The following is a 27,975-nucleotide window of genomic DNA, read 5'->3' on the forward strand; positions in this document are numbered from 1 at the left end:
TTTAATGGCACTTGGACTGCATCTATGGATTCGGAATTGGACTAGGACTGGGACAAAGGCCTGAAAAAGATCCACATATCTGTCGACGATGTGTGGACTAGATGGAGATGGACTCGGGATGTCCCACTGTTGATTCATTCAGATCGTTTTTCCCGAATGTCCCCACTACAAAAAAGATACAAATTTATGATGCATCGCCTATTTGTGATGGAACCTCCCCTTTGGGTGTCGCTCACGTTGAGGTCCCATCTCTAGCTGCCCAATTTATGATATCTCTCACTCCCAGAACGAAACGAAACCTTTGCAGTCATTCTTCATCATTCTCATGTCTGTCTGGCAGCTTATGTTTTGTGTTAATGAACAAGTCCTGGGCTGCAACTGGACCCCGATCTGGAGCAGGAGCTGGAGCAGGAGCTGGAGCAGGAGCTGGAGCTGGAGCAGGAGCTGGAGCAGGAGCAGGAGCTGGAGCAGGAGCTGGAGCTGTGAGCTGTCTGGGATCTGTCTGATGGCCCGGCACTGGCCCTCACTCCTCCCCCTCGGGTCGGGTCTATTACGTACTAAATAATTGTGTGTCCATGTCCTGCCTACACTCACTCGCTCCCCTCCCTGCCCTGGCTACTGCCTGTCAATTTGTGGCCTCGATAGACACTCAGACAGACAGACAGACAGACAAATGCAGGAGTCGACTCTTGACAGCCGTTGGGTATGCCAAAAAGTACGTGAGTGGTTCGTTTTAATTACGTATGCCAACATGCTACATACGAATCGAGTGCGGGGTCTGGTGCATTTTTTTGGGCCAGGCAAGGAAACCAAAAAGTGCCCATTCTTGAAAGTGCCCTCTCGAAGGGCAGCCATAAATCTGTTTGCTTATCTGCCTGCTGACTGAGCTGAGCAGCGATTCACTCGAGAAATTCACATTCCGAAGCTTCCGCCTCAGTGCCCCAACGACCCGTGCCACACACAGGGGCAGGCGCACCTGCAAAGCCTTCAAGTGGCTCATTTTTTTGAAAATTGCAGCTAAAAGTTTGCTTGGAGTTTCATAGACAGTTAGAACGATTCTGGCCAATTAACGATTGTTTAAAAGTTAACATTTTAGGGGATTTTTTTTCTCATTGCTACAAAAAGGTTTCTTCAACTTGTTTCTCTTAATTAATGCCAAAAAATTGCATTTTAAGACTGGTATAGAATTGCAGAATTTAACGTGTTTGCAGACAAGAGTCGGTATTTTGAATCTAAAAATATATGAAAATTTATGCGCTTACAAATAAAAAAATGGAATACGTATTGGGACTTTTTATGGATTAATATTTGTGCTTTGGCAAATCAGGTCACATTTTTTACATTGAAGTGCAAAAATTGAAAGGCTTAATCATGCAGTAACTTTTTTGAAATCATAATTCGATTTTTATTATATTTTGGTATAAAAACATTTTGCTCCCAGTGGATGCTTATACATATAAACACATGTGCATTCTTTAATATAGAAGAAAAAAAATCTTTAAAAAGGTTTTTAATGCATGAAATTTTATTCGAAATTCGAAATTTAATGTTTTTGGGGTGTCCTTTTTTTATGCACGCCCCACTGCAAGGGAAAAGAAAAGCCGAATACATTTGTTGCTCCCACTGTTGCTGGCATTCTTATACGGGGGATGCACACACCCGTAGATCATACGTGTGTGGGTATATAATGTGCGAGTGTATGAGGGGAAATTTGCTTATGTTTTATTTTCATGGGTGGCGGCAAAGCGGCGTGAAAAGCGACCAAAAGGTGGGGAGATTACAGTTATTGGAGAAAGTCTTGTGACATTGGCCTACGGGACTCTACAATATGGCCAGAATTGATAGTTTTGGGGAAACTCTTTTCTTCATTAGATTTCTTAGTTCAAGGATTATTTTTATCATCCATGAGCCCACGTTAGTGTTGCTATTTCTATAGAAATACTTGTGAGCTCTCCCTGTAGTTTCTCTTGGATGGTTATCTGTCAGAAAGTGTCCTGTTTTTGCCATCTACAAGGGGATACTTTCCAGATACACTGTGTACCACTTTACACACAAAAGAAGGATGAGCACTTTGCATAAAGTGTCATGTGAGGGCCGAAAGGATCCGGCCAAAGGTTTTATGTCAAATTGAAGGACAGGTCGGCCCAGGGCAACGCCGACCGAAACTGAACGGAGCAGGACATGCCAGGATAAACCAGGGCCCACCCACGCACACGTACGCATCTGTATAAATTATGCCTGAGCTGCTGCCCGCTCTCCGCTCTCCACTCTCCCCTATCCCTGATGGTGGTCATGGCAACAGGAATCAAGCTCTAAATAATTTAGCAAAAGGAGCGGACAATAAAATTCCGAACGAACCGAAATGTCATACGCATTCATTTGCATATGATTTGGCCAGGAAACAGTGCCACAAATACCAGGGCCACCAGTGGCAATGGCAATGGAATCGGTTACGAAAGATACGATTGCAATTGCATCGTGCCTCCTGTACCTGTACCCTCCCTCTCCCTGTGGCCCTGCCTGCCTCCTTGCAATGGGGATTCCTGGGAGAAAATCTATTTTATATATCTGTTTGCAGGAGCCAGAGCAGCAGTAGTGTGTGGACCAAATTTACAGCATAATTTGTACATTTCAAGTGGATATTAAACACACACTCCTACTATTTATGTATAGCATACATATATGCACAGTACAAAGGTGGCCAAAATAATAGAACCACACAATAATGGTAGCCCCAGTGCCCTGGGAAACAGGGCCACAAAGTTGTGGATATAATTTCTGAAATTCGACTAATTTAAGTGCAGTGCCTAGTGCCTTAGTCGCTGCTGTGTGCTCGGCGATAGAACTGTGCAATTTGTTTGGATAATTGCATGGGGGGGCCTGGAAATTGTGGCTTCTGGTTTGGTGTGTCATTTGTTTAGAAATGATACAATATTTGATGATTTGCAAATTTGGCAACATTGCAACCGAACTGGAAATGGAAGTGGAAGGGGATATTCATTGTCCTGTATTGGACGAATGCATTCAGCACTAAGCCGTAGACAAAGTCGGCTGAAGGGCAAATTGGATGGAAATTCTGAGATATAATTGCATTGTTCATCTCTCCACTGCCATAATTCCGGGTAATTCTAGGGCCTCCTCCTTAATCCCTCCTGAAACAATAAACATGTTACTGAGCGAAAGGGGAACAGAAGCCATTAATTCTCATTGCCAAATTGATATCCGATTTAAAATCCAGTTAAAATTGATGTGATTCGCACTGGCTTTAATTGAAATATGCCTACCTTTAATCGTAATATTTGGTTTAAGGAAGGACACTCAATGATTATCATGCATAGTATATTCTTCTTTAGAATGAATCCAAAAAGTATATATAAAACTGAAGGAAGGAACTTCTTGACTTTAGCCAGCAGAAAGATTGGAGTTAATAGCAATAGATTATCGACATCTTGTATTGTTGTTAGTCTTTCGATACGAATCATGTACATTAAATGCATATTTAAATAGTCTACGCAGCTCAGCATGAGCATTTCCATATCCATTTCCATCTCTAAATCCGTCTATATCTCTGCACACCTCCCATCATACTGTTGTCTATCCTTTGATCTCTCAAAGGATTGCCGAAGTCGACACCAGCAATGTGTATTAACATACAGAACGCATATAGAGAACAAGTACAGCAGCGTCAAAGCGATGGAATGGGGGTAAGCAGGACACTGGAGATGGTCCTTCTCCTGCTGTTTATCGGAAAAATTCCACCATGTCTGCAAATTTCAGACTTTGATCATTCAAAACGATACCAGACGGACAAACAAGAGAAGTGTAAGCGACGATGACAATCAGCAGCGCTGCCCCCTGCCCCACCCTCGGGCTATGCTAATGTCCTGGACATAAGCGTTATTATGTGGCCAGTCGCTGACCACCCACAGCCCCATTGCGCCAGCCCCATCCACCGGGTTTTCTGCCCCATCTCGTGTGAAGTAATCTAATCATCATCAGGAACACGAATGGCTCATCCCATCCGCCGTCATCCGCCTGTCGTCTGCAGCATATTGACCGGCACTTGTTTGTTTTTTACACCCGACATTTGTCGAATTCACGGGTATATAGGACTCACTGGGAACTCACTGCATTCGGGAGGGAATAGAGTCGGAAAAGGCGAGACAGAGTCGCACTGGCGAGAACTTTTATTATGTGGTGGACCTAGGAACGATCTATCTCCAGGCCACAACTATTCCCTTCTAGCAGTAAAGCTAAAGGGTATTCCTTAGCCGCAATACCCTGAAAATCGCTTCTATTTGATTCTTCTTCTGGCATTTCGATCTTTCTCCAGCTCCGTTCCGGCCACTCTTCTACTCTTTTGGCCAACTGTGGACACGCAAAATTTATGCACATTATTTGTCCTGCCTGGCATGTCGCGTTGATTTTTGCAGAATCCTTTTGCACAATTCCAAATGCCATTTGTATGCAAACGAACTGAGCTTTATGCCGGCATGGTCATCGTCCCATGCCCATTCCATCAGCGGGATGAGGATGATTTGGTACTTCAGCTGCCAAAGCAAGACGTCAAAAGGCAACAGGAAAGTAGCCAAAGAAGGGAGTGACCACCAAAGAGAGAGAGGGAGATAGAGATAGAGTTTGTGGGCGGGAGACTATGTGTGGATTTATGGCATTACAGGATACGAGCAGTAGATGTGTGTGTCTGTGTACAGATGGAACTATGAAACGGCAATGCGACAGTTTTTAATATTGCATTTGGCCATCTGTAATGGATAGTTTGGCCATAACTAACGGCAGGGAAACATTTGCTAGAAGCTGACGAATTAATTATTAAAAAGGTCTGCAAGATTCGAGATATTTGGGGAAGCCACAAAGACAAGAGATAAAAAGGATATGAACACAAATTGATGCACTCTACAAAGCCTCCAGGAACCATCTTGATTGATCCCAGATCCCTTTGTCTCAAATCGGGACCAGTTTTCAGTATCCGTCAAAGTCTTGTGTGCTTTCCTCTCATATGTCATGGATTCGATTTTCTTTTACGTTTTCCTTCTGAGGTCCTTTGCTCGTGACTCTGTGGCTGAATTGAATACCTTTTCCTCCCCACTTGAGCTTCGGTTGGGGGCGTCTTCACTCCCCGTTGAGCTGCATTTGACTTCTTGTTTGACCAAAATCCAAAGCGCAGCCTAGGGTCTGAATCGATTCGAACAGAGCAAACAGATCTGTCTACAGCTGCACCGATTCCCATTCCCATTCCCATTTCCCGCACCGATACGATACGATACTATTTGTTGCTTTTTATGTATTTTCCATGCTGGCACAACATTTGCATATTTGATTAATTTGTTTAGCATTTTGGGAGCAATTTATATTCATGAATCGGCGAGTGAGTGTTTTTTCCCACCGACCGTCACTGTCCAATCCCCGTCAAACTGTTATATAGATACAATTTGTACATTTAATACGAGAATCGATGCTCCGCAGTGTAGCTCCAATTGGAGTTTGCAAAGAACGAATGTCGTGGGGCATTGGGGGAGTGGTGTCTTGGCACTCCAACTGTCGAACAATAAATGAAACGTAACTTTTTCGATAATTGTTGATAATATTTTTGTGTGTGGGCTGAAGGGAAAAACTTGGCAAACGGCTGTATACCCTTGTATTTCTTATGGGTAGAAAATCCAAAAAAATACCGCCTTTTTTTATGCTTCAGAAACGTCTATACGTTTGACCGGAGTAATCCGATCAATTGACGAATATACTAGGTATAGGACGTATCCGGAATATATATAGTTTTATAGGTATGTTTAGATGATATTTAAACACTCTTATCTTGAAGTATTTTACAAATATCCGATCCAAATCGCAGGACATAAGCCACACAAACAAGGAACAAGTCTTGTCTCTTTGGTTTCTCTCCCCTCTCTCTGGGACTCCCAAATGTGCAACAGCTGCGGGCAAAGTTTGACAAATAATAAAGTTTTTAATTATAAGCAATGGCAAGACAAGGCAAGACAAAAAGTTTCTTTTCTCGATCGCATCGAAGGAAAAGACTTTCCCCCACAGTCAAGTGCGTGCCCGCAACTTTTCCATGTGTGCGTGTGTGTGTGTGTGTGTGTGTGTGTGAGGGGGGGAAATGGAAGTCAATGAAATTAGTGCCGGCAGCAAACGATATGAAACATGCCTCAAGAATACTCGTAAGAGCTGAAGCCAAAGCCAGGCGGAAGTGTTTGTGTCTGTGACATTTGCATGACCCTCCCTCCGGAACTACCACCCACTATTCACCCTGCCTCTCTTTCCCTCTCTTCCACGAAGTATGCAATAAAAACTTGGGGCAGAAACTTATTGGTTTGCCTCTGTCTCTGTCTCTGCCTCTGCCTCTGACCGAAATAATCACGAAGCGGAAACTCAAACAATTTGCGCCGTGGCTGGAAGTGCAGCTCCAGTCGAGACTCCAGCCAGGTTCCTGGTATATCCCGGCGATTTCCGTTTTGGCCACGGGGAGCCAGGCTCAGTGCGTGAGGGCGAAAGTTTTGTGCTCCGCGAGGCAAGGTTGCGTCATTGCAGGCGCCATTTCCATCAGGTATGGCATAAAGGGAAGAGCCAACACCCCCATGAAGTATGGGGAAGGAGAGAAGGCGGCACTTTACGTAATTGGATAAGCCCTTGTGTGCTTTAGGTATGGCCAATAGTGTGGCTAAGCGGCTTACGGCGGATAGTTTGTGAGACAAAAGGGGTCAACCACAAATGGGCATGGGCATCCCATAGCAGTAGGTGTATTCAAAATGATCCTTCATAGAATTAAACATAAGATTATGCGGCATACAAACTTCAGTTCCTGGACTTTATTCACTTGGCTGGGGTCTGTTGGAGAGTCTTGTCTTTGTTCTTGACAACATCGTCGATCCACGCCTCCCAGTTCTTCTTCCACTTCTCCATGGCCTTGGCCTTGGCCTCGTCCTTGAGCGCACTGTACCGGATCGAGTTCTTGGCAATGCGCTTGAGGAACTTGAGGTCGGCATTCATGGGCGCGATGCCCAGGAAGGCCATGTAGAAGTCGTGCGAGAGCGGCGAGGCGCACCATAAGGCGGGACTGCCCGAGCAGATGACCAGCGGCACGTTCTCGGCGATCAGCGTGGCCGCCGGATGGTTGCGGTAGTCGGAGCCCAGCTGCAACACCTGGTTGGAGACGGGGCACACCTCGAGGGCGATGTTCATGTACTTGGCCAGCTGCATCAGCAGCGGGTGCTTGGTGATCGTGTACCCGTGTCCGATCCGCTTCGTGCCCAGCATTATGGCGTCGATCAGGTTCTCGTCCACGTGGGAGCCGTACCAGTTCGTCTGTCCGGCGTGGAAGTAAAAGTTGATGTTGTCGGGCAGCTTGATCAGCTCCTCGACGAATTGGCTCAGCGGATGGCCGACATCCTCCTGGCCCACCAGATCGAATCCAATCACAAAGCCGGGGAACTCTTTCTGTAAAGGCAAAGAAATACGGAGTACAGAACACAGAATACAGGCTCTCTCGCTGTCTCTCACATTTAGCTCGGTGCATTGCTTGACATACTGTCCGACGACCTCCGGCTGGACATGCCGCAGCGGGGCGTAGATGAGCTTCGCGCCGATAAAGTCCGGGTAGTCCTTCCTGAAAAGTTTCATCACGTCCTGGTAGATTTGGACGGTCTCGCGCACCGGCAGCTTCTGTCCGTCCAGGCAGTACAGCTGGGGCATCGTGGTCCGCACCTCCATGTACTGCACCCCGTCCGCGTGGAACTCCTTGAGGGCCTGGTAGTAGTACTCGGCCCAGACGGGGGCATACTGGATGAGGCCGTCCAGCAGATCGAAGATTCCCATCATGTGGCGCCAGGCCTCAGCGTTGTTCTCGAAGCTCTCCTTTTGATACATGCTGAAGCGTCGCCGCAGGTAGTTGTTGAGGTTCTCCTCGCCGCGCCGCTCACGGAGCTGCTCGATCGGCTCCCACTGGCCCTCCGGGTGAAGGCCCTTCGTGGGCTTCTGCTCGGCGAACCGGAACTCAACCACGCAACATCCCTCGTCGATGGTGCACACCCAGAGGTGCTCCTTGTACATCAGCTGGATGAGGTAGTCCGTGCTGCACAACGAGGTGTCGTGCACCTTGAGGGCCCCCCCCTTGGGCATCTTGGTCAGTATATTGAAGAGCGGAGACCTGCGGATCTTGTGCAGCACCTGGAAGATGTGGCGGCCCGGTGCGAACTTGCTGGGGTCCAGGATGCCCTTCTGGTACTCCCTCTTCTTCTCGCACATGATCACCTCGTTGGCAGCCCGCTCCTGCAGCGTCAGCTGGATGTCGTTGCCCACTCCCCGGTACCGCTCGAAGGAGGTGACAATGTCGCGCAGTATTCGGTACTCCTCGGGCGTTCTCTTCCGCAGGTTCGTGGCTCCAATTATCTCCCGCAACGACAGGATATCCGTGATATCGTGAAATAGACGCATCGATCCGGCAATCCTTGGTGGCCGAAACAGGCCTGACATCCTGCTATCTAAAGGACTATAGCACTTCTAGGGGTGTGAATATTTTCAGGGAATTTTCTAGAGTATTTAACAAACTGAAAAGTCAATTTTGAGAGCCAGCAAAACACATACATTTTGATTGAATAATCTTCATTGATTGCAAGTTGGGAAGTCTCTGTGGAACCTACTGCTGATCGCAGGACCAAAAATGTTTCCATTTAATTGCATCTTAAAGCATTCCCCCGCCTGGGGAGCTCTCAGTATCGCTGTATTGGGTTACTGGGAGGCAGGGCTCTCCAGATAGTGTTTTTCTTGCACCATCCACTTGTCAATCATGTGGGGCTGTTTGCCTCGAATATATGATGCCCAAAGGCCACACAGCACCACAGCACAGCTCCCTGCCCCGGCCCCATCCATGATTGGTGCTACCATCAAAATGGATGAACCACTCTGAACTGTGGGAATTCGCTTGGCTGGAGCACACATACATACATACTCTGGATATTCTGCTTAAGTGTTTTTTCAGGAGCATTACATTACTTACACATACACACAAAGACGTCTCTTGTCGGGGGCACGTCTTCGTCGGGAACAGAGATGCCCCAAGGCCCATGGAAACTTTTCAAGTGTTAACGAGTTTTGTTGCACACATGTGTCGATTGCATATGGAGTGCACTTAACTCGAAAACTTGAACGACATTTAAGCATTTGCCAATGTTCGGTGTTGTTCTTGATGCCACCACCCTCTCTGCCCCACCTTGTTTGTTGGTGCAACAACAGAAGCAGCAGCAGAGGCACACGACAAGTTGCAAGCTGATATTCCTTTGGTTGTTTGCCGGAAAACGAAATTTGATTTTATGCAAAAACAATTTGCATCTTAATTGACTGCCGCATGCCAAATGCCACAAGCCACAAGCCAGGGAGCTGTCAATCCCAACCAGAATATAAGAGTATGAGTGCCTGAAAGAGTGCTCCTTAATTACTTTTCATCCCTTCAGATCAGAGTTTAAAGGGTATTTATGGGTCCAAGAGATTTCCTTATGCTATGCCTTAGATGCTATCGATTCCATATTTCCATGCATTTCTATCTGCATCAGGGCTGTGGCAACGACTATGGACATGGGGTCGGATATTAACTAAAATATTTCTTAAATTTCCAGCATTCCAATTCCCAGGGAATTCCCATTCCACCTCCATCTCTGGCCATCCGAATGGACCTGCCCTCTCTCTCTCTCTCTGTGGAAATATGTGTTCATTCCTACATCTACATCTAAAGACCATTTTCAGTTTTCTTTGCCCGCCTCCTCATCGCCGTGCACAGGCACCACGCCCTAGAAAAGGCGTTGGTTACATCTCTTTTTCCATCTTTTCATTTTCCATTCCTTTCCTTTTCAGATGTGATGTGTGTTGTTTTTTTGCTCCTTTTTGCATTTACAAATTATGCTCATATAAATTTTTATAAAACATCTCTGCCGTTGCCATTTTATTTTATGTTTCTTTTTGTTACACCCATACCATGCGGCCATAAAGACACACACACACCCACACAGATCCAGATGTACGCTGGCGCACAAAAGTAGGCAACGAAAGGCGGCAGCAAGCGGCCTTCCTCCTCCTTCGTGCGTTCGGGCCGGGCGTCGGTCTGTTGGCCAAAATGAAGAGCAATTCACACTTGAAAACTTTCAACATGCGTTTTTAAGTTGCCCCCAAACAACTATAATACCGTTCTGTTGCTCTTTCCACTTTCCGTATACATATGTATATGCATATGTATATGTGGCAGGCGCGCAGGGTCTGAGCCAGCTGAGCCTCTGAATATTAAGCGGAATGTGTGCGAATAAGACACAGTTCTGGCAGGCCATAAAAAAGGGTTCGGTGGCAAGCCTCTGGCCTGTTTATTTTGCCGCCTAAGCTGGCTAATTTAATATGCATAAATGCCGGCACATGTTTCATAAACGGCATTTTAAAGCGGGGTCCAGTCTCCAAAAATGGCTTCATTATCAGGGCTCCCTCTCTATCTGTATTTGTATCTGTATCTGTATATCTCTCTCCATGGATTGCCAAGGACAGTCATGTGTGTGTGTGCTAAAACTTCCGGGATATGCAGTCGGCCGGACGAGGACAAATGTACTTCCGCCTGGTAACAGGGACTGGCGGCAACAAAAACTGTTGCATGTTTTTGTCCTCCGGCCGAGATGGCCAAACAATGGACTCGGAATTAAATGCCATAATTAAACCGACTGCCGCCAGTCGTCAAAATGCTGGCGATAAGCCATAGTCCGGAGCTCGGAGTCGTCCGGGGTCCGTTGCTTGACAACAGCTGTTTAAACTCTTTGCCACAAAACGCCACTCACTACTGTCCCAGTGTTCCCTCCTACCCCCTGGAGCTGATACAATGCTCATCCGCGGCTTGTGGCTGTCGTTTTTATCTCTTCCCATTGTCATTCGCACAATGCCCGAAAATGGGCGCCCCCACACACACTGTCAGGTCCTGCGTCTGTGTCTACTTCTTCCTTTGTGTGTTTCATTCTACTTTTGGTATTTCATCAAATTGATTTGTCTTCAAAGCCCTGCCCTGCTCCGCCCTGCCCTGCTTACTGAAGCCACTGAGGCAATTTGCATTTTGAGGCATTTCAATTGCGTGGCACGTTGTTGCCTATTCGAATTATGTCAATAGAATCGCGTCTCCAATAAATGTCAACTGTGGCAGGAGGCAGGCAGGATGGCTGGGAGGGGGGGAACAGCAGCTTGTATTTACTGCTCCTCTGCTGAATGACGACCCTACAGACACGTACACTGTCAGAATATTAGGTGCGAATCCGTACTCAGTCATCATCCTTATAGTTTTTAAGGATATACAGTGCCAGACTTTAGTGCTGCTGCAAGAGGTTTTCCATCGCGATTTTTAAAGTACAAATATACTTATCCGATAAGACTGTCTTATTTTTAGAAGAGTGAACTATTTCTTATAATTTTGTGAACAGACAGAGGACATAGAAAGATATTCTAACCAAGTCCAAGAAGTCCAAGAAAATCAGGCAAGGTGCATTTGCGGATCCCCATCCTAGTTGGTTCTTTTAAAATTCCCTAACACTCGGCAATACTTAATTGCCAGGTACTTCCTTAGTTCTCGGGGTTAAATGGCTCAATTTCTGAATGTTAAAAGCCACCCCCCCTGCGCACTTGACCCCTCACACCGGCCATATAGCGTTTTGTGGGCATTGCCTGCTTAACATTTAATGGCCACACTTTGACTAGCCAAATGGTGGCCCCAAGATCTGTACATGTTTACGGCACTCTACGGCCATTGCCATTGCCATTGCCATGGAGTGGAGCATGGGGCATGGGGCAGCCATAAGAGTAATAAAAAGAAATTATAAAATAATATTAACAATCTAGCAAGCTGGGAAACAGGCATTTAGAGCCGGACACGGAGCCAACAAAGTGTATAAACAGCAGTGGAAAAAGGAGGAGGGAGAGCATGGGAGGGAGCACCCGTGGCATTTTACATTTATGGTTATGTGTGGGTGCTGCTGCCACTGCCACATATATGTACGTTTACAGCGGAAGGGGCATGCGGTTGCACAGAGCTTGCATTAAAAGTGCACGTGCAATTAAGACGCCAGCAGCAGTGGCAGCATCATCCTAGTCCTCGTCCTCGCCTCGTCCTTGTCGTCCAACTAATTGGCCAAGCTGTAAAGCAAAAAGGCATGGCAACTTTGTTGGTCCATAACTAAATTTGTTTGTTTGCTGTCGTTGGCCCCGCCTAAGGCCCTAGCTGGACCGACCGCTGAGCTCCAGCTCGTGCCGCTGCTCCACCAAATTCTTCTGCATAACCGTACCGCAAAAAGCTTTTAAGCCGGCGAGCAACTGGGCTTCAGAGTCGTAAAACCTTATCATAAGTAATCTACATACAAGAAATGTATGAGTACGAGTGGGATATGGGAGGAGGGAATGAGGGATTGATGGGAGGAGGGAATAAGCAAAGTCTATGCGACAATTGGGAGAAGAATCTTCAACTCTGTAAGCTCTCATGAGAGATCTTTTCCGCAAGCTTTCGTTATGGACTAAGCTCGCTCTCTTCTGATATACGTTTCTCTAAGCTCGCTCTCCCCTGCACGCATTCTCTGCTTGTGAGTCTTATATCTGTCTCCTTTGCACCAATGCTTTGGCTTCTCTTTTAGGAAGAGCTTTTAAATGGTCTATGGCCACATTTCCATAGAGTAAACACAATTCGCATCCCTTCGGCAAGCTCTTTGTCTGTCCTTTCAGCACAATTCCTGGTGACATATATCTCACTTAACATTCCACACAACACATGCTCCAACACACACCCCCCCCCCCCACACACACACACACACAAGCATGGGTATCTATTACTCAACAAAAGCCACGAGCCGACACAAACAAGCACCATTCATGGGGATAAAAAACAAAAAACACGAAGAACTTTTATAATAAAATTATTTGTTTGGGCACAAAAATAGACAACTTTTTAGCCATACATTTCATTTGTGCTAAATGTCACTCCAGGGCATACTTTTTACCCAAACAGCAATAGGGGAAAATGTTTGGCAAATTCTCGGCTCTATACGTGGGGTGTTTTCGGTTCCATTTCCTCTGCTCTGCTCAACAATTAAACACTTCCTTGGAGTAGAGCTGAGGCGAGGTGCAGCAGAGGGGAGGGTAAACATTTGCATTTAAATAAAAATTCATTGCATTTTGTTGGCGCGTTTCATTGGCCCATCGCTCCCTCCCGTCTCTGGCTCTGTTTGCGTCTCTCTTTGCGTCTCTTTTCCGCACTGTCGTCTGCCTTTGTTGTGTGTCTCCGTCTGTCTCCATCTCTGTCTGGCACCCAAAGTGACTTTCAATGTAAACGTCAGAGCTTTGTGCCGTTGACATTTGTACGCCGCCAGACGACAGGGCCGCCGCCGGGAAAGGAAAGGACAGGAAAGACGACGACGGCAACAATTTACGATAAACATCTCAGCGGCATGCAAATCCCTTTTAGGAATTGCACGGCAGAGCACTCCAGCTGAAGAGCTGCAGGGAGAAAGAATGAAGAGCTGCAGAGGGTGTGCCAGGATACAGCAGGATACAGGGATTTCGCTGACGACCAGGAATTAACCATCAAGCGGAATCAGCAGTTTACTCCCATTCGCATTTCGCAGTTTTAAATAAAACATTTAAGGAAAACTGAGCAAAAAACTAAAAGCAAGTGAGTCTGAGGAAAAGACAAGTACCAGCCGAGAGAAATCTGTTCCAAAACGTTCTAGAATTCAGGCACCCCGCGCACGATACCATCGCAATTTAAGACAAAGGGGCAAAGGGAACAAAAAGGGCTTTATTTAAAAGTTTACCAAAATACTCCTCCTCTGTTTGCGATCCGGGCAGTTGTTCAGCTTCACCAGCCCCTGTATCTGCGGCGATAGTAGGCCCACATATCGCAGATCGAGGGTTTCTTGACGCACTCGCAGAACGGAAGCGGCTCCTGGAGCTCGGGCTTGCGACACTCCGAGAAGCTCGGGTACTTCGTGGGTCGCTTCGTGCAGCACGAAGGCCGGAAGTGTAGGTTGCACGAGGGAGGGTTCCTCACAAGTCGACAGTGGATAAAAGAAAACTTGCAGCAGGGCATGACGCCGATCCTCTGAACGTCCATCAGCTGTTCTGGCTTGACGCGGGCTCCGGTGTGCTCGGGCACGTCCGGCTTGCACGCCGTCTGGGGCTTGTTCATCGTGCCGCGGGATCGTTTCGCTTGCGTCGGATAGATCTTCTTCTTCCGGAAGTGAGGCTGCGGCACGGGATAGCTCTCCCGCCAGGTGCGCTGGTACCTCCGTAGGGCCTTGTCGCTGGGCCGGTACTCGGTGAGGTCTCGGGGCGGGGGGCCGTCACAAGGATCTTCGTCGCACACGGTCGGCGTGCTCCTGGGCGGGCACGTGTACTTTATGCGCCGGGCTTTCATCTTCTGTTCGGTGGTAAGCGACCTACTCAGTACGGACACCGTGCACTGGGGCATGGCCACCAGCCGACCCACAAGGCCTCGGAGAAGTTTCATCACAAACAGGAATTTCGAACGGAAGCCAAAAGAAGCCGACTACGGAACAAACGAACACGATAATTTGTTAGGTGTTCACGACCCAAACGACACGATCGGACTGAGCAGGAGCCGGAGCCGGATCCCCATCCCCAATCGAGGCCTAGGAGCTGTTCGGCGAGGCATACTTGGTTCGCTTCTGAGTGATGTCCTGTCCCTTAAATGTTGTTCTGAGGTCGTCGCTGGTCCCTGGCGAAGCTGAACATATCGCAGAGTGGTGGGACCGCCAAGCAGCGACACTCACAGGGCCTCGCTGCATTCGTCTCGGAGAAGCACTCGGAGTAACTGGGATACTGGGTGCGGCGACGCTGGCGTTTGCTGTGCTTGGGGCCGCGAAGGCAGCTGGTGTTGCCGGCCACGGGCTTACAGTGGCACATCCTCACCCTCGGACACCTTCGGTGTATGAAGTCAGCCAGCTTCGGGCATTTGATGCGAGCGTAGACGTGGCAAACCTTCTTGGGCAGTTCGTCGCACTTCTTCCCTGGAAGCCGCATCGATACTTCCGCCGGAACGATACGGCATCTGCGTCGCGGTTTCCGGTAGCGTTTCTCCTCCACCCAGTGCTGCTGGTAGACGCGGTGCAGGCTACGACTCGGCCGGTACATGGTCTTGTCGATGCGCTCCCCGCACGAGCTCATGCACTTGGTCTGGGGTCTGTACGGAATGTTGCACCGCGAATACACTCCCAGAGAGCTACGTGGCTCTTCGGCCAGCTCCTCGTCCGTCCTGCAGTTCTCCGGCCGCCGAAAGTACTTGGGTCGGCTCACGGCAACGGGACGACACACAGGGTTATTGGTCACACGATAATGGCACGGAATCGGCTCCCAATCGTCGGTGCTGTTGCTGCTCCACCCAGCCATAGGGATTATCCGGCGCCTGAGCGTGCTGTCGAGCAGGCTCCGTCTCAAGTAGGACATTTCACGGAGGATTTTGGCACGGATGGGCAGCGCGTTGGCGAACATGACGAGGTCTACGCACGAGAATTTAGACAGCGGAGCCGGAACAGTAACAAATTTCAAGTGTTGTGGGGATTCGTGGTGTTGAAAGTATCTTTCAGAGGTAGCCTGATAGTGTGGAGTCTCCGTTCCCTTTGGGAGTTGGATATACCAACTGAAATACCTATGATTCAAGTGGCAAACTCTGATGGAATTCCTTTTCCTTGAAACACAGAGTTGTATCCTCAGTATCCGTAGCGGGCGAGCGGCTGCAAGGATACACTTAATGTTTGGCCATAGTTTTGCTGGTCGGACTCGCGATAGCCTTGACAATTGAGAGCCCCTCGGCCCCAAATGGATTTTCCTTGTTGATTCACGTTCCCGTTCGTTTTGTTGAATGCCTCGCTGCTGTGCCCTTAGCGGGCACCCCCCCAATCCGAACAACAGCATTCGTAATAAAGAAAAAATAGACATGGCCAAGCCCCCTCCCCCTTTCAACCTCCTGGCTGCCTGTTTAATGCAAACAGAGCGCAGCGGCGAAACGACAGATCGGAACGGAAAAAAAAAGAAAACAAAAAGCTGGGGGGCAATCCTCCCGAAAACCTCTGAAGCTCTCAGGGCCGTTTTCGCTTTTACGCCGATATTTTTATTGGAGTCCGGGCAGCCAGTGCACTGGTCGGCCATGCATGAGGGCCCCTCCATAAAATTGGGTCAATTGCTGTTAACAATTTGGCAGCGCAATCTTTCTGGCGTTTCGATTTCAAGGCGCTATCCCAACCTCCACCCCAACCACAGCCTCTGCCCTGCATCCGCTTCAGATCCAATCCCAATCTCAACAACAACCAAAAATGGTGAGGGGGGGAGAAAACAAAGCGCGATGGCCATAAAAAAGCCAGCACGTACGAGCGAACCTTTTGAAAAAACAATTTCCGCATAGAGTTGTTGTGAAAACAGAGGGCAGCTGCCCCTCAAGTGGACGCCGCGAAAGGGGCGGGGACTGGGCCCCAAGAGTGGCCAAGAGTGCAGCACACAGCGGCCGCTGGTTGTTAAAAAGCGTACGCTAATTAATTAGTGCATTTTTGAGGAGTTTTCGAGTAGCCGGGGCTTTGATTCACTTCAGAGAGGCTTCGGTTTTGCGATGGAGGGGAGCTCTGAATGGCGATTGAGGCGATTCATTAAAAGCACCATTCTTGGAGCACCTTTCATGGCCATTACCCTTTCCATTCAATTTCATCTCAAATTTTCTACAGTCCTGCGGGAATATTCAACTGGGGCAAGGGATCTATCTGTCACATCTTTTGCGTAAAGTTTTTTTCTCATACAAATTCAGTGATGGCATCCTCTAGACTATTCGCTTAAGATAGCTGTATCGATTGTTCGGCAAACAAATTCCGGAAATGGGCACGGTATTCCACTCCTTCTTGACTTCAGTGTGGCTTTTGAGCGACTGACTTGAGTAACTGGCAGGCGAGAGAGAGAGAGAGAGAGAGAGAACTCTCTTTGGAACTATCTTGCTCGTTCCGTGCCCCAAAATGTTGCAGTTCCCCCCTTAAAGCACAAATGCACTCCGGGGGCTGTGCTGTGTCCTGCTCTTCTGAAAGTTGGCAGTGAGACGACTACGGAATGATTTCATTTACTTGCAATCAATGAAATTGCACTGATGCAATTTTGTTTTGCTCCAAAATAAACAGGCAACTGGAACGGGAACCGCGAGGGGGAATACGATCCAGTCCCAGAGGACTGCGATTGAGATTGGACTCGGTCCGGGTCCGGGATGGGGACAAAAAGTAACAGAACGAGCAATATAACAGTAAAACCAACTTCCAGTGGAGTGGAGCTTCTGGAGGGGGGAGGTGGGGGCAGACTGCCTGTCACGTGCGTGTGGCAGCAGCCAGGACAGCATTTGGTAACCGAGTGAAGCTAATGCTCGGCGACATCCCACGGAACTAGAGCACCCCCGCCCCAGTCATCACAGCAGGCGGGGGAAATTTTTCTCATATCACAGCCAGACACGTAGACGGCTTCCAGCTCCGCGAAAAGTTCGCGCTCAGGCATTGACATTTGGACTGGGATTCTGTACGGACTCGGATTCGGATACGGATACGCAGCCAGTCAGGGAGAGATTTGTGAAAAATGTCAGGGAAACGCTGTGCCAGACTCGAAAAATGAGTAGGGAGCGTAAACGAGGTAGGTGAGTGTGTGCGTCCGGGAGCACAAGCCAGTCGAAATAACTTCCCATCCGTTCGCTGCTGAACCCGACAGCCCAACGACGTCACAGGACGAGACGCAGCCGGGGACAAGTGAGAGCGGCAGTAGGGGGACGTTGACCGGAACACAGGACCTGCAGACGACGTCCAACGATGAGGAACGGAACGTGGATCAAAATAATTCCAATGCGGCGAATGGGGAGCGGCGGGACGTCCCAGATGCGGGTGAGTCAGGCCGCAGGGTACCACAGAATGTCGTGGCACAACCCAAAGCGCCTCCGCCATCGAGGGAGCGAAACCGGAGTCGGAGTCCGACAAAAGCCAAAGCCTCCATGGACTTAACCCATCAGCAGTCCAAAACGATGGAGCGGAGGGATATTGAGTCCAAGAGTAAGCCGTCTAAGCGGTGGATACGTGTGCCCCAAATCTTTGTCAAATCAGATTCCCATGAAGCGCCCCGCCTGGTGGACACCGGAGTGAGCACCGCCGATTCGCAGCGAGTGCCGACGGCTCCGTCTGTCGTCGAACCCATCTCCGAGCTACCCTACGTGGAACCAGTGTACATCCTTGTGCAAGCGGAGAGGCCAACGCCGCCTCGCCTGGTGGACACGGCGGTTGGCACCGATAAGGGCCGTGCTCACAGCACTCCTTCTGTTCGAAGGCCTAAGCCGTCTACCCAGGCCAACGATCGCGTCAAGTCCGAGGAGGCTCTCGTGGAAGAGAGCGACATCGAGTCCACCAGTACCACTACCAGCCGTGAGCCGGAGCCTTACGACCTTGAGGACCACGAGATCCTGATCACCAAGACGGCGAAGATCTTCAAGAAGAGTAAGTCGCCGAGGCAGGACATGTTCGTGTGCTAAGGGTGGGTTTTGTGCTCTTGCAGGACCCAACAAGGCACTGCCGGAGGATGATTCGGAGGAGTCGCTCTATGTCCGTAGCACGGAACGCATGCCGCCGGACAATCGCATATCGTACGCCTCGAGACGCTTCGAGGAGATGGAGTCAGACGTCCCACAGTCGATCGACAACATAATGGTCGGGCAGTTCACGGACCTGACCGATTCGTCCACCAGCAGTTTCTCCAAACGGAAGCGGAAGGAGAGCCTGGGCCTGGCAGCCGGCACCTTGCACGCGGGGTATGTGTTTGTAAGTGAGTGAATGCGGCTTGCTGGCCCGCCGAGAGTAATCCGACCAATCCGATCTGCCAGATCTACATGGTGATACCGCCCGACGGTGGCTACGGCTGGGTCGTGCTCGTCCTCAGCTTCCTGGCCCAGCTGATCGTCGACGGGATTGTGTTCTCCATCGGCATCCTGCTGCCCTTCATGGCCAAGGAATTCGGGGCCGACAATTCGAGGATTGTGCTCGTGGCCAGCATCCAGATCGGGTGCTATTTCCTGGGCGGCGCCTTCTCCAGCGCCCTGATCAACAGCTACGGCTTCCGGCCGGTGGCCATGGCCGGAGCAGTGATCTCAGCCATGTCCATACTGGCGGCAAGCTTCAGCACGGGCCTGACTATGTTGATCATGTTCTACAGCGTCATTGGTAGGTTGCCCTTACCCCCTCCCATACCGTGCGAGCGCCGACTATAAACACCGCAGTTCCCACCCCCCCACAACCCACAGGTGGACCGTCCTTGAGCATGATATGGGTCAGCTCGCAGCTCATCATCGGCTACTACTTCGAGCGGTATCGGGCGCTGGCCAGCGGCTTCTCCTGCTCCGGCGCAGGAGCCGGCATCGTGGTCTTCTCGTTCCTCAACAGCTGGCTGGTCCCGTGGATCGGCTGGCGGAACGTGCTCCGGGTGCACGTGTCCGTGATCATTATCATATGTGTGATTGCCTGCGCCTACATCGAGGTGGCGCCCACGCAGGTGGGCGTGTTCAACAAGCCGATGGGCCAGATGGATTCCAGCTCCGAGGAGTACTACGGCAACTTCTATGTGCACAACTTTATGCGCGATTCCGTCTCGAGACTGGACACCCAGACCATCCTGGAGCAGTACGAGCTGGAGCCGAAGCGAACGCCATTCTTTCGACGCATCTCGCCCTGCTGCACGAGGACGCAGAAGGAGGAGGACGAAAAGGAGCGCCCCATTGATGAGGATCGCAACCTAGTGATCCGCACCGATCCGATTCTGCGCGAGGATCTCTTCTACACGGGCCCCGTCGACTACGAGAAGCCCCACAGCACGGAGCAGCTCGAGGGCAAGGAGATGCAGCTACTGGGTTCGACCAAGCATGTGAGTGTGTCCCCTTCCCTCCCCTCCCTTCGGGGACATAATGCCCATTTGTCACTCTCCTCACACAGACCCAGAAGGCCACCTACGGCATAGCCCATATCCAGGGCTACACCAGCGACGAAAAGAAGAAGTACCCGAACAGTTCTGGACTGGAGTCGCCGGTTCCTTATGAGGAACGACCTGGTCAATCCGTCAGTCGCATTCGCATGCAAAGGAGACCGCCGATCAACAAGCGCCACTGGCTGCAGAACAAGATCGTGAAGGCCCTCAACAAGCTCTTCGACTACCACCTGCTGGAGTCGTTCGAGTTCCGGGTGCTGGTGGCGTCGGCCTTCTTCTACCCGATGGGCTTCAACATCCCCTTTGTCTACTCCAAGGCCCGCTCGGAGGTTCCCGCAGAGTATAGCAACCTGATTGCGCCAGCGATCGGGATCACGAACTTTGCGATGCGCATCACTTGCGGCTTCGTGGCCTACAAGCTGCGCGCCTGGACTACCTACATCTGTGGCGGAGGAATGTTCTTTGGGGGCTTCTTCGTGTTCCTCAGCGCCTTCTGTGGCTCCGATGTTGTCTGGTTCCAGTTGGTGTACGGCTTTTGTTATGGCTTGGCACCAGGTGGGTGTGGGAGGCCTATGTGGGACCAAATCTGACCTCTGATCCTTGACCCTTAGCTGTGTACGCCACCCTGCGGGCCCTCATCTATGTGCGGTACCTGGGACTCTCAAAGCTGACCAATGCCTTCGGGATTACAGCTCTGGCCATGGGCATGGGCGTCTTCATTGGCACCACTCTGGGTGGCATTCTGGTGGAGGCTACCCAAGATTACTCGGCTGCATTCGCCATGGCCGGCTTCTGCATCATGCTGGCCGGCAGCCTGAAGCTCCTTCTGCCCACTATGGTGAGGCTGCACAATCGGATGCCAGTCGGTGAGACTGAGAACTAATTTTGAGTTGGAATTTGTTTTATAAATCTTGTATTTTGCAGCTCGTTATTAATAGTTCCCAAGGACTTTTTTATAGAGGAGTGATGGTCAAAAGAATAAAAGCCACAACACTTCAAAGCTATATCTACTACTCTTACGGGTGAAGATGGTCACTGGAGATACAGAAGAGTCTATAGACTGTTGAGAGAGCTCTTATGTTTCGCGAGCAATGATCACAGAACGGAATAAACGTATTAGCTGTCAAGACGGCCCCCCATGTATTTCGAAACAGTGACTCCCAAACCCAAATCTAGCCGCTGCCAGATTTCGGTTTTGTGGTTGACTTTTATTGCAATCCATTTAATGTTATCAATTAGCTTAGTTTACGTCTAATATTAGCTTAGTTGCTGAACCACCAGACACTCCGGTACGCACTCCGGTATACACTCCGGTCTACGGCCGCTTCCCCGTACGATTGTGACGAAGTGTGGCGCTGTTGTATTTGGTTTGGTTTCCTTCTTTGGGGCTTTCTCCGGTTTGGTTTGGGTTTCCTTGTTTGGGTATATGCAAATGTTCACGCTTGTTGTTTAATTTGATTTGCTTTCTATGCTTTGTACGTCTACTGTTTTTTCTTTTGTTTGGTTTTGTTTTATATCATATATTTTTTTGTGTTGATTTTTACATATATTATTTAGAGCTAAAGCAACTGAAAGTCGAATCGAAATGAGGCTGAAATCAGAAATAGGTTGAAAATTTCGAACTGCTGCGGGCCTGATGTATCCTTGGGCCTCCCTTCGGCCTCCCATCTGCCTCCTGTCTTTGTCTAAATCCTTTTTTTGTGTTAAATATTGTCAGTAGTCTTCCCCTTGCTCCTCTGTGTTTCATATGCAATTTATTCCAGTTTTCCACTCTCCTTTATCCACCCTTCCCCTCTCTCCATACACCCCGATTCTCCAGTGATGTCTCTGGGATGTCATGGCTCTGGTGCTGCTTTAAAATCAATTTCGTATCGTAATCTAAATTTAAATTAAAATCTCATTTTTGGGGCAGGTATCCTCCTGCTCCTTCTTCCTGTTCTTTGCTGTTCCTTCTTCTTGTTCGCACAGAAAAAGCAATTCTTACGCCGTAAATTAAAATTATATTTATATCGCCTGCGCCTGCTCCACTCCGGGGCTCGTTCATGTGTCAGAGTCGGACCTGCGGCGGGGATCGGGAGAGTTATTTGAATGGAATATTAACTAGGTCCCCAACGGACTCGTCCTCCTCCTCCACTTACCAGTTGAAGTAGGTCTGGGGGCCGTGGCAGTTGCGCTCGGTGCCGCACCACTTGGACTGCTGTAGCGCCGGACACGGACGGCCGCCCCGCTTGCCGTGCTTGATGACCTTCCGATAGCGATGCATCTCCCCAATGCCACAGCTCTTGCTGCAGGCCGTCCACTCCGACCAGTGGCTGACCCGGCAGTCGCGACGCCTCTGCGACTGGGAGCGACGACGGGATAGATTTCCCCTGCCCACGGCCGGGGCCTGGGGCTCTGCTTGTGGCTGTGACCGTGACTGTGGTGCGGATGCGGATGCGGATGCAGATGCGGAAGATGCCGTCAGGTTGGTGGTGTTGATATTTGTGGCATCCGTGGCACGCCGATAGCTGCTGGCGATGCTCTGCAAGATGGCGTGCTTATCGTTCTTGGGCACAACGCTGCCCAACTGCGGTGGCTGCTGGCTATTGTTGCCGCCGCTGTAGCTGCAAGAGCGGAAGGGGAGAGGAGAGAATGGATTTGAGATTAATTAAAAGCAATTTGAAGTACGTCTATTATTTCCCCGTAAATTCGTACTTGATGGAATTCGAATAAGGATAATAATTGGCTGCCTGCCTGCCTTCCTGATATTCAATTTCTCAAGAATGTGCCTCAGAGCTTCGACATCCATAAGCCAGCACACATCAAGCACACATCAAGGTGCTCTTGCCGTGTGCTCACGTCTGTTATTTCTACAGCACATCGACTGTGGAAAATTTCAATTTAAATTTGCCTTTTGCCAGCCATCGTGCAGACACAGAACCAGAGAACCAGAGCCAGGACAGACACAGTCCCCAACCCACAGAACCTCCAACGTTTGGCTCTGTGGCGCTGCCTGGCTTCCTTCCTTCCTTCCTGCGTTGCTTCCTGGGCAACTTCCGTGTTTTGTTTCCTGCAGTTTTTCGTTTATTTGCATACACAGGCCGCGCGTATGCCTCCCCGTATGCCACGTGCAAAATCGCGCAAATAATAATAAAAAATCAAAAGGCAGAGGCACCGACAGAGGCAGACACACAACATTTGGGAAACGGCGAGGCCTGATGGCAAGTAAATTGGCAAAAATATTGAAAAACCAACGGAGGAGAGGCCTGCCGAGAGGGGAGGGCCCGGGAAAACGCCATGGGCCCGACGAAAATAATGAAGAAAATTCCCAAATTGAAATAACATGCAGCATTTTTCTTCCCCCCACTGCACACCTCCACCCCCACCCCTTGGCTATACAGGAGTTTCTCTGCAGGAGTTCTCCTGGGCTGGGCTTTTCGGGCCTGGTTCCTGGGAACGTGGCAAGTTATTAGCGACAATTTGCTTCGATCATGTGCATGGCAATTACCGTTAGACGAGCACATCAAAACGTCTTAAGCAAATGTTATTTCACGAGCAATTTGCATTTCCATGATGCCCCCAACAGCCCCGGGTCCCCCTCCCCCCCCCCCCAGGGACACAGTTTTCTGACTCAGAGGGCACTCGGACATGTGACAGGGAAATTGTTCGTCAGGCCACAGCGAATTGCTTTCCCAAATTGAAAGTCTATTGTTTTTGTAGGTATTTTTGTTGAGTGATTTAAATCGATTACGAAGGGGACTCCCTCCGGGCGAAGGAAGACAAAGAATACCATTCAATTTGGCTGGATTTGACGAATGAATATTGGGTGGACTTTGTACCAATTAATTGCCAGAACATTCGCAATGTTTCACCCATTTCCGGTTCGAATTTCAGAATTTTTGTTTGTTTTTATTACATTAATTTTCGAATTTAAAAACACATAAGATAGGATCTATATATATAGTGTAAGAAGAGATATTTTAGGGGGGAACACTCGGAGGCTCGGGCACATTTTACACTGTCCACTTTCCACTTTCCACTTGTTCCTTTCGCAATCAGAGAATCGTGCAGCATACCACCTCCCCGGTGGGTTGGGCATAGACCGCTGGCTGGGCGCCCACCACGACGGTCTGTCGGGGCGGTGGCACGTACACGGGCGGCGGTGGCGCTCCGATGATCACAGCAGGTGGCGGCGGTGCTCCAATGACCACGGGCGGGGGACAGAATCCAATGCCCACTCCGATGGGTGGCGGACGCGGTGGTCCGCCGATGTTGATGCCCACATTAACTCCACCACCGCCGCGGGGTGGACCCGGGCCAAAGGCGGGTCCGGGTCCGGGTCGTGGGGGTCCGTAGCCGCCATAGCCTCGTCCTGGTGGAGGCATTTCGATTGACTGCCGATTGCTGACTGGCGCACTGACCGCTGGCCACTGCGGAGGTGTCGGATGGCCGACAGTTGCCTTCTCGAGTGTGGGGCCCTTATCTCCGGAAGCCTCGAGTGTCCGCCGCTAATTAACTATCAATTACAAAGTGCCCTACTCCTCCCCCGCCCCTGCCCTCACATTAACGGTGATTTTTTGTTTGGTTTAATGTTTCAGCCACTGTTTCGGCTGATAAGATACGGAGATATCGTATCCGATAGCCGATAGTAGAACTTCTGTGTGGTTTCTATAAGACTCTGGATATGTCTTGGTCTTGGTTTTGATATCTTTTGCTGGCTGGCTGGCTGGCTGACTGATTCGGAGCCTTGTACTTGACAACAGCCTTGGGGGAAGCCCCGGCTGCGCGCCTCCTCCGCCCCCAATCAGGCAATGACGCAACGACAGGGGCAGCATCTCCTCTTCTTTTCAGCCTCGCCCTCGTCCACGGCGTCCCTCTGCTCACTCTGTGCGACCTTGGGTGGCGGCGTGGGGGGTGAGATCTGCTCCTCCTTCAGCACCGCATTCACCGAGTACCGCTTGCCCAATTTGTCGCTGCTCTCCTCGGCCACAACGCCGACCAGCACGAGGTCCTGGGATGCAGGCTGCACGGGAGTCAGTGTCTCTTCGGTCTCGACCAAAATCAGTTCGGTTTGGCCATTGGCTGCCTGGCCAGACTCCATGATGATCTCCTTCTCTGTTTCTACGACTTCGAGGGCTGGCTGCTGCGAGTCCAGGACGAGATCCGTGAGCACAAATCCATTGTTCAGTGGTGGCTGGGGTGTGGGTGTGGGTGTCACCTCCACAGACTCAATGATCACTTCCGTTTGTGGGAGATTCGGGGGTGGCACCATCCCCGTCTTCACTCGGAGCTGCGCAGGAGGAGTGGCAGGTGGTGTGGGCGTGGGTGTGGCTTCCAGGGACTCCACAATCAGCTCCGTTTCCGCCAAACTTGCGCGCGGAATGAATCTAGCCTGAAACGGAAATTCCCTGATGGGACTGTCCGGCGGAGAGGGCGTTGGCGTGACCTCTAGGCTCTCCACAATCAGCTCTGTTTCGACCACACTTGCTCGGGGCATAAACCCCGGCTCTACCACAGGCGGACTCGGTGGCGGTGTGGGCACTGGGGAGGATTCAAATGACTCAAAAATCAGCTCCTCTTGGACCAGACTCTGCCTTGGAGTGAGTCCCATTTGTAATGATGGTTGAGCGGGTGTCTCCACACTCTCCACAGTCTCCACAATAGTTTCCGTTTCCACTATTGCAGATTGGGGCCTATTGAAATCCATTTGAACAGGTTGGGCTGGGGGACTGGGCGGTGGCGATGGCGTGGGCGTTGCCTCCACGGATTCCACAATCAACTCGGTTTCCACTAGACTGGATCGTGGCATGAATCCGGCTTGCAGTGACACTCCAATGGGAGGACTCGGTGGTGGCGTTGGCGTGGGCGTTACCTCTAGGGATTCCACAATCAATTCCGTTTCCACTAGACTTGATCGTGGCATGAATCCTGTCTGCAATGACACTTCAATGGGAGGACTGGGTGGTGGCGTTGGCGTGGGTGTTACGTCCAGGGACTCGAAGATTAGCTCCGCTTGGAGGTTGGGACTGGCAGGTGGTGTGACGACCTCCAGACCCTCCACAATGGTCTCCACACGCTCCCTCCACGCTTTGGGAATGAAGCCCGGCAGAAGCTGGGGGGGTGCTGGGATTTGTGCTGGGGGACTGGGTGGTTCTTCCACACTCTCTGAAATGATCTCCGTTTCCACGAGATCTTCGCTGGAGGAAAGCCCGTACGGATCTAGGGGGGGACTTGGCGGCGGCGAGGGAATCGGCGAGACGTCCACAGTCTCCACAAACAGCTCTTTATTCCAGAGACTTGCCCTTGGAGTATATCCCATTTGAATTGGCGGATCCGCGGGTGCTCCGACCTCGAACGTCTCCACAAGGGTTTTCACAAAGCCCTCCGGTGGAATGGAATCCCTTTGGGGAGCCTCCACGCTTTCTGACTCCACAATCAGCTCCGTTTGCTGCTGGCTTTCCCGGGGAATGAAGATGAATCCTCTTTTTACCGCAGGCTCTGTCGCCTGTGACTCCACAATCAGCTCCGTTTGCACCACCTCTTCGATGGGGGAGAGCAGAGGCGACTGCGCGGCTGGTGGGAAACCCGTTGTCTGCACTTGCAGCTGTGGTGGCGCCCCAATGGGTGGCGCATATCCCTGGGACTCCACTGTCAGCTCCTCCTGCACGACCTCTGCGGGGGGGTTGGAGACGGGAGACCATTCCACAGCCGCAAATTCCTCTGTGGTTGTGGGCGATGCTTGATCCGCAATCAGTTCCGTTTCCAGCGTCTTTAGGAGTCCAGGGGGACTCCAGTAGGGCTGTGGCTCCAACACCACATCCTCGGCGAGATCCTCTGTGGGCGTGAGGAATGGTGGCGAGGACTGTGGCAGGGGCGGTGGTGGTGCTGCCCCCGAACTCTTCTTGTGCTTGTGCCTTTGCTGCTTTGGTCCCTCCTCTAGGACAACCACCTCCTCCACCACCTCGACATTCTCCTCCTGGCGATGGTGGCGATGATGATGATGATGCTGATGGTGGTGTCGTTGCTTCGGGACCACCGATGCCTCGGTCGTTGTGATGTCGATGGTCTCTTCGATTGTTCTGTTCGAGGAGGAGATCTCGATCGTCTCCTCCACTCTCGTCTCTTGGGTCGTTGTCGTTCTGGTCATATTCGTGACTCGTTATCGCTGTGGTCTGTTGGTCGACTGAAACGCGGAACACTTGGCCCCGGCCCATTTATAGTCGGCTGTTTATGTCATAGGAAATGTATTTTCGGGCCTTAAGTCCTTAGAACAGATAAGATAGTCACTCTATCTAACTAATGAGGCAGACGCTTGTCTTCGATCCGGACTGCTGCTGTTGCTGCTGCTGTTCAGGCGCTGCAAAAGTGTGTCTTGTGTCTTAGAATTGGTTAAATTTGATGGCCATTTCAGTGGCTTACTGGGCGATGGCTGCTTCTTCTTTTGCTGCTGCTGCTGCTGCTGCTTCCTCTGGTTATGGACAGATGCACCGGCAATTACCGTGAAAGTGGCTGGCGCTATCCCAGGCATGTTGCTGGCAGTTAGCTCTTTGCTCGATTGCCGGGCCATTCCCCAACCTTTATAGGCCGCCAGCGAGAACATATACAGAAAACACTCGATAAGATAGTGATTACCGAGTATGCCTGGCATTTCAGGCATTTCTGGCAGGCTTATCTGGAGACCCGGTCTTTGTTTTTGGTGTCCCCGTCACTGTCTCTGTGCCAAAAACTAAAGGAAAAGCGAGCTAGTCAACGCCCACTCGGGAGCTGGCACTCGAACACGTCCCAGGGGGTGCCAGTGCCGGTGCCGGGGATGGTCATTAAATATGCAGGTTACCAGTGCCAATGGTGCCAAAATCCACTCCAACAGCCAGTGCCAGCTCCCAGCCCAACGAAAGTGGCACGAAAAAGGGACAGCGAGGGGAAGAGGGGGATGAGGATGCGGATGGAGCTGGAGCCTGGAACTGTTAGCAG

At 50.4% G+C, this 27,975-nt stretch overlaps 7 protein-coding genes across 11 annotated transcripts in view; 1 reads left to right on the forward strand and 6 right to left on the reverse strand.

Annotated features, from left to right (window-relative positions):
* Positions 1 to 6,810: 6,810 nt before the first annotated feature.
* On the reverse strand, positions 6,811 to 8,609 carry Adgf-E (Adenosine deaminase-related growth factor E). The gene is made up of 2 exons (XM_001360573.4): positions 7,534 to 8,609; positions 6,811 to 7,470 (listed from the first exon to the last, which is right to left on the reverse strand). The coding sequence occupies exons 1-2, from the start codon at positions 8,503 to 8,505 to the stop codon at positions 6,847 to 6,849; spliced, it is 1,596 nt and encodes a 531-aa protein (XP_001360610.3). The 5' UTR covers positions 8,506 to 8,609; the 3' UTR covers positions 6,811 to 6,846.
* A 5,199-nt stretch (positions 8,610 to 13,808) lies between these two features.
* On the reverse strand, positions 13,809 to 14,717 carry LOC4803974 (uncharacterized). Its single transcript, XM_001360574.4, has one exon. It carries the CDS (start codon positions 14,537 to 14,539, stop codon positions 13,889 to 13,891), a length of 651 nt encoding a protein of 216 aa, XP_001360611.3. The 5' UTR covers positions 14,540 to 14,717; the 3' UTR covers positions 13,809 to 13,888.
* On the reverse strand, positions 14,448 to 15,645 carry LOC4803975 (uncharacterized). The gene has a single exon (XM_001360575.4). It carries the CDS (start codon positions 15,538 to 15,540, stop codon positions 14,737 to 14,739), a length of 804 nt encoding a protein of 267 aa, XP_001360612.4. The 5' UTR covers positions 15,541 to 15,645; the 3' UTR covers positions 14,448 to 14,736.
* A 1,852-nt stretch (positions 15,646 to 17,497) lies between these two features.
* Positions 17,498 to 21,166, forward strand: Targ (Tarag). 5 transcript variants are annotated; one of them, XM_033377802.1, is made up of 8 exons: positions 17,500 to 17,704; positions 17,776 to 18,548; positions 18,607 to 18,869; positions 18,932 to 19,268; positions 19,325 to 19,965; positions 20,034 to 20,580; positions 20,637 to 20,891; positions 20,950 to 21,166. In XM_033377802.1, the coding sequence occupies exons 1-8, from the start codon at positions 17,679 to 17,681 to the stop codon at positions 20,958 to 20,960; spliced, it is 2,853 nt and encodes a 950-aa protein (XP_033233693.1). In that variant the 5' UTR covers positions 17,500 to 17,678; the 3' UTR covers positions 20,961 to 21,166. The 5 variants fall into 5 exon arrangements, with proteins under 5 accessions (XP_033233694.1, XP_033233695.1, XP_033233693.1 ...); XM_015184036.2 differs by having other exon boundaries at positions 19,349 to 19,965; XM_033377805.1 differs by lacking the exons at positions 17,500 to 17,704; positions 17,776 to 18,548 and having other exon boundaries at positions 18,732 to 18,873.
* A 46-nt stretch (positions 21,167 to 21,212) lies between these two features.
* Positions 21,213 to 27,975, reverse strand: part of mspo (M-spondin) — a 41,958-nt gene continuing 35,195 nt past the window's right edge. Inside the window, exons 5-6 of the mRNA XM_033377808.1 lie at positions 22,164 to 22,628; positions 21,213 to 22,084 (exon numbers count right to left, since the gene is read on the reverse strand). Coding sequence (XP_033233699.1) covers positions 22,066 to 22,084; positions 22,164 to 22,628 — 484 coding nt within the window. The 3' untranslated portion in view covers positions 21,213 to 22,065. The remainder of the gene's footprint in view (positions 22,085 to 22,163; positions 22,629 to 27,975) is intronic.
* On the reverse strand, positions 23,900 to 24,786 carry LOC26532467 (cytokinesis protein sepA). The gene has a single exon (XM_015184037.2). It carries the CDS (start codon positions 24,387 to 24,389, stop codon positions 24,060 to 24,062), a length of 330 nt encoding a protein of 109 aa, XP_015039523.1. The 5' UTR covers positions 24,390 to 24,786; the 3' UTR covers positions 23,900 to 24,059.
* LOC6903920 (proline-rich protein 36) lies at positions 24,582 to 27,565 on the reverse strand. Its single transcript, XM_033377807.1, has 2 exons — positions 27,424 to 27,565; positions 24,582 to 27,361 (listed from the first exon to the last, which is right to left on the reverse strand). The coding sequence occupies exon 2, from the start codon at positions 27,149 to 27,151 to the stop codon at positions 24,809 to 24,811; it is 2,343 nt and encodes a 780-aa protein (XP_033233698.1). The 5' UTR covers positions 27,152 to 27,361; positions 27,424 to 27,565; the 3' UTR covers positions 24,582 to 24,808.

Source organism: Drosophila pseudoobscura, chromosome 3, assembly GCF_009870125.1.
Source record: "Drosophila pseudoobscura strain MV-25-SWS-2005 chromosome 3, UCI_Dpse_MV25, whole genome shotgun sequence".
Lineage (NCBI taxonomy): Eukaryota > Metazoa > Arthropoda > Insecta > Diptera > Drosophilidae > Drosophila > Drosophila pseudoobscura.